Genomic DNA, 7,748 nt, shown 5'->3' with positions numbered 1-7,748 from the left:
GGAGGAGGATGTAAAGTTCCACCCCCCCCCACACTGCAAAACAGCCTTTCTCCACCCTCGATAAGGTTGTACAAAACTTCGTACGTACACCCTGCACACACAGTTTTCAAACGTCATGTGTCCTGCCCCTGCTTGTCAAGAGAACAGAGTTACGCGCGCACCGCCTGGGACAGTATGGAGAGAGAGAGAAAGGTCTGCAGCAGAGAACGTGCTTGAGAAACAGTTGAGAGTTCAGTCTTTTTTTTCCTTGCAGCAGTGCTATTTGCATTTGGAGCAATTTCAAATGAGTTATCAAGTGTGGCCAGAAACATGTCTCACCATTACTAAACAATGAGTAGTGTGAATTGAATCTAGGAGGCAACAGTCTAAAGCACCACACCACACATAATTTTGCCTTTTGCGTTGGCCGGGAATCGAACCCGGGTCAACTGCTTGGAAGGCAGCTATGCTCACCACTATACCACCAACGCACTAGTACGTAGGACTTCATATCGTAAAGGGCCAGGTTAATAGTGATTTCAGAACAGCTAGCATGAATGATATTGTCAAATCTACAAGAATGATGTACAATGGAAAAGTTCAAGCAATGTTTCCGCCCGGTCTCGAACCGGGGACCTTTCGAGCTCCTCGCGCGCGCTGCATTCGAACGGCGAAAGCAAAGACGACGAGATGGGACACCGGGGACGGATTTACAGTCGGGAGACGGAGACACATTTTGAGAGACACGACGTCGTTGGCGTGGAAAAGTAAGTCTGAATTAATTATTTTCTGGTGAAATGGTAGGCCACAGTAGCCTAACCTACAGCGACCGCACTGTCGCTTTTTGTTATTTTGCCGCATGTTGACTTACAGTATTAGCTACAGTGAGGCATACAGTGAGGCTCGGTGGCCGATAATGCTGGCGACGTTACAACGACAAAAGTCGCCGATGAGCTAAGAAAGGCATCAATGAATTATTTTTGGTGAAAGGGTAGGCTACAGTAATCTACAGTAGGCTACAGTAATCTACAGTGATCTACAGTAATCTACAGTAGGCTACAGTGATCTACAGTAATCTACAGTAGGCTACAGTAATCTACAGTGATCTACAGTAATCTACAGTAGGCTACAGTGATCTACAGTGATCTACAGTGAGCGCACGGTCGATCCAACTCTAGTTGTCTGTAACGCTACAGTGAGCTAGCCTACAGCAGTGTTTGGGACTCTGGGACTCGTTCCTAGTTCAGTCAGAATAAAACGTGAAGCTTTTTAAAATAAAATAAGAAATCATTTTTACTTTCTTTCATACAGTTACTTCATAGCTATGGCTAGTTGGTGAAAGTGCTGGTGTCTTGGTTTAGTTTCTGGTACACTCTGTAAGAGAGGGAGTTGTGGAGAGGGTGTGGGTGTGTCTGGGGTGAGGGGGTGGTAGACCTGTTTTGTGCCAAGGTTAAGTACTACTGGGACTGTGTATTCGTCAGCAGAGGGTGTGTGGGGGAGGGGAGGGGGCTAGAGTCCTGTGAGAGCCCTGTTTTCTGTAAAGGTGTGTCTGGGGGGAGGGGGTGGCACAGGTGTGTCTGGGGGGGGGGGTGGTAGAGCCCCGTTTTCTGTAAAGGTGTGTCTGGGGGGAGGGGGTGGCAGAGGTGTGTCTGGGGGGGAGGGGGTGGTAGAGCCCTGTTTTCTGTAGAGACAGTAAAAGAAAAATCAACTGAAGGCCTAGCTGTTGTATATTAACTCTCTGTCTTTTTCCTTTTTTGTTAAATAATGGATTTCAAACCTGATTCAGATTTTAAATTTATGAGTTTTAAAATGATCTACATTGTAGGTGTGTGTGTTTGTGTGTGAATGTGTGTGTAAAAGTGTCCCATAATCTTTTGCAGCTCTCCCACCTGTGGTGGCCAGGTCTGTGAGACGGCGGGTTTCACCCCCTACCATCCAGCCGTGTAAGAATACATTTGATTCAGATTTTACATTTGTGAGTTTTAAAATGATCTACATTGTAGATGTGTGTTTTTGACCACAAATACAGTAGTTTGGAGGAGTGTGTGTGTGTCCTCTCCTCACCTCTCTGTCTCTTTGCAGCAACTCAGTCAGGTCCAACTACATTAGTGGCAGTTGAGATCACTGATGAAGAGCTGATGGAGGAGTGCTCATTCTGGTCTGATCTCCCAGATGTAGTCGGTATGTCAATGTGTATATTTGTCTTTATCGCTCTATAGAGTATCATGAATATATGAATAGAGGTTTTGTTTACTCCTCTTTCTGTCATTGCAAACAGGTTATTCTGTAAGTGACATGTTAAGTGGAATCATGTGGTAGTCGTACGTTGTAGTTGTAGTAAATGTCACTGCTTTACTCCTGCTCTGCATGGTAGTGTTGGTGCTCTCTCTCCATCACTGGTATAGTCACTGGCTATAGCTCGTCTTGTCTTCTCATCTAGCCAATCATATTAACACTCTGAGAAACACTCATCTTGGTGTGGCTTCCACTATTTACTTTGTTATTTGGCTGCAATCATTTCAATTCAACTCTTTGCACACTGCATTGTAGTAATAAATTAATGCAATTCTGTACCAAATTAAAGTATTGTGTTAAAGTTAAACTGTTGTGCAATATTATGGTAGATTAACCTTTGTTTTATTAACTGTGTAGCTCCAGCTCCAACATCCTTGTTGTTGGCTGACAGGCCTGTTGCTCAGCCAGAGGTCATCACTGAGCCAGAGGTAATCAATCATTCTTATTGTTATTATTATCATTATTATTATTATTATTATTAATAACAATAATAATTTGTAATAACCTAATGTCTGTCTTTCACAGGTTGTTCCTCCAACCGCCACCACCCTGCCAGCTCCTCCATCCCTAGCCTTGGACAGACTGAGAATCAGGCCACAGCCTCCGCCTGTCACTCACAAAGAGGTAATCAAACACGCGCACACACACACACACACACACACACACACACACACACACACACACACACAGAGAGAGCTGAACCTAATGTGTTCTCTCTTTCACAGGTTCTTCTGCCTGATGGGTGGATTAAAACCCTCCCTAAAGAGCAGCACCAGTGGGTGAGCAAGGCGCTCTTCAAAGCCGATGCCAGTGGGAAAGCGGTCATCAAGAGCGACCTGACCCTCTGGTATCACCCCCCTCCGCTGCCCAACATCTTCCACCAACCTCCGGCTTCTCCAGATGGGTTCTTCCTCCGCCCGCTCTGCCTGTGGATGCCGTACCGCTTGTGGGCCTACAAGTTTGTGTGCACCCAGCCAGACTGCAAGAACCACGCCCTGAAGTCCTGCAGTCGGCCGTGCAAGGAGCATGCGCTCACAAGCTGTGGCCTTTATAAAGTTGTGCGCAAGGTCCTGGACCTGGAAGGGTGGTACTTCCTGGCTACGGAGTACCTGGAGTGCCGACGCTGTACCAAGAAGTACACTTCCTGGTCCCTCGACATCCTGGATCAGCTGGAGCCCGGACGCAGGTGCCTGTTTCCAGCTGTTCTTACCTACCAGTGAGTGGACACACAGCTTTTATGCAAAATAGATTATTAAAAAAAAAAGCCCTGCTGATTCAAGTTATCCTATAACTAATGATTGTCTTATCTGCCCATCTCTCCATCAGTCTGGCCTGTGACATAAAGGTGGTGAAGCTGATGAGGGAGAGGACTCTGGGGAACAGCACCACCCGGCTGTACAACCAGATCAGGGAGCAGCACAGCGAGCGCTGGAAGGCCCAGACCATCCTCTACCTCAGCACCTGCAAGAAGTTTGCTGTCCCGGGTGCTGCGGTGAGAACCGTCCTGCCTCCGATTCCCATGATCCCTGTGCCCTCACCCCGTTGGCTGCTGACCGTCCGCGCTGCTGATTTGGTGACCAGGATGGAGGAGATGAAGGCCCGGATCACCTCCGTGTATGGGTCCATCTTGAATATGGACTCCACAAAGAAGGTAACAATGAATGGCAGAATGAAAACATGAATTGTATCCCTGTGAAATATAGATATATTAATGTCATCCCTATGTTATACATCTGTTTGTTGTTAGGTGACCAAGAAGCTGGCGGCAAGCTCCAGGGGAGGGCAGCCTGGGCCACCAACGTGGCCAACGAGCTGGGGCAGGTGCTCATAACGGTCCTGACAGAGGCGGAGGGAGTGGACCTGCTCCCCATGACAGCAGGCCTGCAGCAGCGCTACCAGGACGCGGGGGTCCCACCTCCCGTGCTGCTGTATGTGGACCGGGACTGCTGCTCTGCCCATGGCCCGGGCAAAGCGGCAGCCATGTTCAGCCAGTGGGACAAGCTTGCGGTCCGGCTGGACATCTGGCACTTCACCCGCCGGCTGGCTGGGGGAGTGACCACGGACTGCCATCCTCTCTACGGCTTGTTTCTGAGCCGCCTGTCAGGCTGCATATTCGAGTGGTGCAGAGAGGATGTAGACCTGCTGATGGCGGCCAAGCGTGCGCTACTGGAGGCTTCCTCCCTGGGACCCATCAGCGACGCCCAGGTGTCCAACAGCATCTCGAAGAAGGAGCTGGCCAGGCACTGTCGCCGCCGCACTCGTGGGGTGCAGGAGACCGAGCGGCGTCTGAAGGATCTCTTCAGGGACTTCTGGAGCTCCACCGACACCCTGGGCGTTCCGTTCCTGGACCACCGGAAGATTGAGGTCATCTGGGACAGCCAGCGGCGTCACCTGGAGTGCATCCAGGATCCCCCCGGTGTGCAGATGTACACCCAGACAGGCAGGGAGAAGAAGGGAGGGCTCCTCCTGCCTGTGTTCCGCTGCTCCCGGGGGTCGTCGTCACTGGAGTCCTTTCACCTCCACCTGAACCGGTTCATTCCAGGTATATACTCAGACATTTAAACAGATGTTGTTAAGCTCATGTTCACTTAACCAGTGGCTGGACGTTGGGTGAGAGTTTATTACTACAAAAAAATCTTGTTTCATTTTTTAAAGGAACTCGCCTGAGGGGGGGCCACTACCATGCCTTCCTCCTGGAGGGGCTCACCAGGTGGAATGAGGACCGGGCTGGGATAGCTGTGGAGGGGCACTACGGACCATCCATCCACAGCTATGACGGCCGCCTGAAACAGGCCATCAACTCCCTCACTGAAGAGTTGTTGGCTTGTAAGATAGCTGAGGACTTCACGCACCCTGTTCCATACACTGGTATGTATTCTCTCTCTCCCTTGCACTCTCTCTCAGGTTCTTACACAGAACACACACACACACACACACCAGTAAGTAAACCCTTTCTGTACTTTGTTTCAGGTGAGCTCATCGGACTGGACTACCTCCTCTCCCAGATTGGAGAAGAACCAGAAGAGCTCACCAGGGACCCAGAGGTGCCTGATGGAGTGAGGGAGGAGGACTTTGAGTTGGAGGACGACGAGGGGATCGATCTGGGCAACGAGGAGGATCTAGATCCTACCATTGTCCTGGAAGACCTCCTGCCTCCTCTACCCAGGGCACCTCCCTCTCAGCCCGGTCCAGCACCTCCCTCACAGCCTGGTCCAGCGCCTCCCTCACAGCCTGGTCCAGCGCCTCCCTCACAGCCCGGTCCAGCGAGGGACAACCCAGCCGAGCAGGAGGGTGCTGCGGCGCCAGAGGATGACAATGTAAGATTTACTGTAGATCACACTAGACATGCAGGGAAATGCACAGTGACTCAGCACCCCCCTTTCACTGCATGTTTTACCCTGTATTACTGTACATGTGCCAAATAAAACTACCTTGACCTTGAAAAAAATTGAATTTGGTTTTTAATAATCATCTTGTTGATTTCCTTTTCTTCTCAGGACTTCCTGGGACCAGATGGAGCGCCGGGGTACCAGCATGTGGTCCGCCTGGGACACGCACTGCTCAGTCTGAGGGACCAGGCGTGGATCTCCAGGCAGAAGGTGCTGGAGATCATAGCTCTCTGGGAGAAGCTGACCCCGGATGACAAGAAGGCGGTGACCTACCCTGAGAGGTTCCGGGACCGACTAGTGAAGGGGCGCTTCTGGACTAGTCGCTCAAAGACGGCTGTCACTCCAGGAGTGGACAGTCTGAAGCGGTATGTAGAGAGAGCTGTATTTTGTCAGTCACACACTTTATAACACTCATTTGTTTACTTCTTTACTCAATAGCAGCCATTTGTTTACTTATTTGCCTTTTCTCTCCATCCAGCTGCCTTCTTGGACAAGGTGTAGGGCGTTCTCAGTGGCCGGACAGTAGCCGCCTTGTGGAGGCCATTTTCAGAGAGCTGTGTCTCCTCCACCCTGCCGGCAGGACCATTGCTGGGGTGAGGTTGGACCGCTGGGCGACCATCCTCCGGGACTAGCGGAGGATCAAAGACCTGGTCGACGGCAGTCCAGACCTCCAGGCCAAGACAGAGATCCGCTTGTTTCAGGTCAATAAGCTGACCCTCAGCCAGTGGTACGTACTTATAATAAACCAATACTATTCAAACTATGTTATTAATATATATTTAATTAATTGGTGTACTGAATGTTATTGCTCTGTTTGTGCAGGCACAACAAAAGGCAGAGGAACCAGGAGCGGGCCATCCTGGACCCAACGCCATGGAGACCCAGTGTGGAGGTACCTGCTGCTGACGCCCCCGCCCACTTACCACCAGCTGATAGTGGAGTGCGTCAGCAGCAGCATACAGAAACTTTCTTCACTGTGCCAGAGGACAGGAGTGGAGAGGCTCCCCAAAGGGGCAGGGTTTCAATACACCGGTCCACCTCTGACCCTGCCCCGCTCCTTCACATCACCCCTCTGCCTCCTGCTACGGCCCTCCCTGCCCCACTCCCTCACAGCACCCCTCTGCCTCCTGCTACGGCCCTCCCTGCCCCACTCCCTCACAGCACCCCTCTGCCTCCTGCTACGGCCCTCCCTGCCCCACTCCCTCACAGCACCCCTCTGCCTCCTGCTACGGCCCTCCCTGCCCCACTCCCTCACACCACCCCTCTGCCTCCTGCTACGGCCCTCCCTGCCCCACTCCCTCACACCACCCCTCTGCCTCCTGCTACGGCCCTCCCTGCCCCACTCCTTCACACCACCCCTCTGCCTCCTGCTACGGCCCTCCCTGTGCCCCCGGTTCCTCCAGGTCCCCAGCTCCCCAAGACCACAGCCTGGAGGAAGAAGAAAATGGAGGAGGCCCAGGCCACCCAGGTCAGGCCGCACAAGTCCTATGACACATACAGGTGCAAAAAGTGTGGGTTGCCTAAAACAAAGGAAACGGGGCACAGCCGTTTTAAGAACACCACATTCTGTGCTCAGACGTCTGGGGGGAAGACGGTCGAACAGTGGCTGGAGGAGATGAAGAGGAAGTAAGAGGAAGGAGTTGTATTATATTGTATATATGTTATTATTGTGAATATCTGTTTTTATTAAAATGTTTCTTTTTTTAACTTGTGTGTTGATTTTCAATTCATTCATAGAATAGATAGTTCATAGCTATAACTAGCTGGTGGAAATGTCTTGGTATTGAATGGAAACCTTTATTTAGTCAGGGGAGTCAATTGAGAGCCACCCACAAGCAATTTGGGATTCAGCGTCTTGCTAAGGACACTTGGACATGGAGCCCTATGGCTCACTGAATATGTATTGATATCTTAAAGGCCAAGTGTGTAACATACACCCTATATCATGTTTGTTTGTTAACTTATAATGTGTTGATTTTCAATTCATTCATAGAATAGATAGTTCATAGCTATAACTAGCTGGTGGAAATGTCTTGGTATTGAATGGAAACCTTTATTTAGTCAGGGGAGTCAATTGAGAGCCAC

General features: G+C 50.5%; 1 protein-coding gene across 1 annotated transcript; it reads left to right on the top strand.

The window, feature by feature from the left end:
- Positions 1-669: 669 nt before the first annotated feature.
- Positions 670-6,295, top strand: LOC311307298 (uncharacterized protein; the record flags this gene model as incomplete). The annotated part of the gene is made up of 10 exons (XM_084436093.1): positions 670-746; positions 2,666-2,702; positions 2,800-2,898; positions 3,000-3,460; positions 3,601-3,758; positions 4,022-4,816; positions 4,930-5,142; positions 5,245-5,591; positions 5,772-6,028; positions 6,244-6,295. The coding sequence occupies 10 exons, from the start codon at positions 670-672 to the stop codon at positions 6,293-6,295; spliced, it is 2,496 nt and encodes an 831-aa protein (XP_084292219.1).
- Between the last annotated feature and the right edge of the window lie 1,453 nt (positions 6,296-7,748).

Source organism: Borostomias antarcticus (assembly GCF_949987555.1).
Source record: "Borostomias antarcticus genome assembly, chromosome: 3".
In the NCBI taxonomy this organism is placed as follows: Eukaryota; Metazoa; Chordata; class Actinopteri; order Stomiiformes; family Stomiidae; genus Borostomias; species Borostomias antarcticus.
This window is presented reverse-complemented; position numbering and strand designations above follow the sequence as displayed.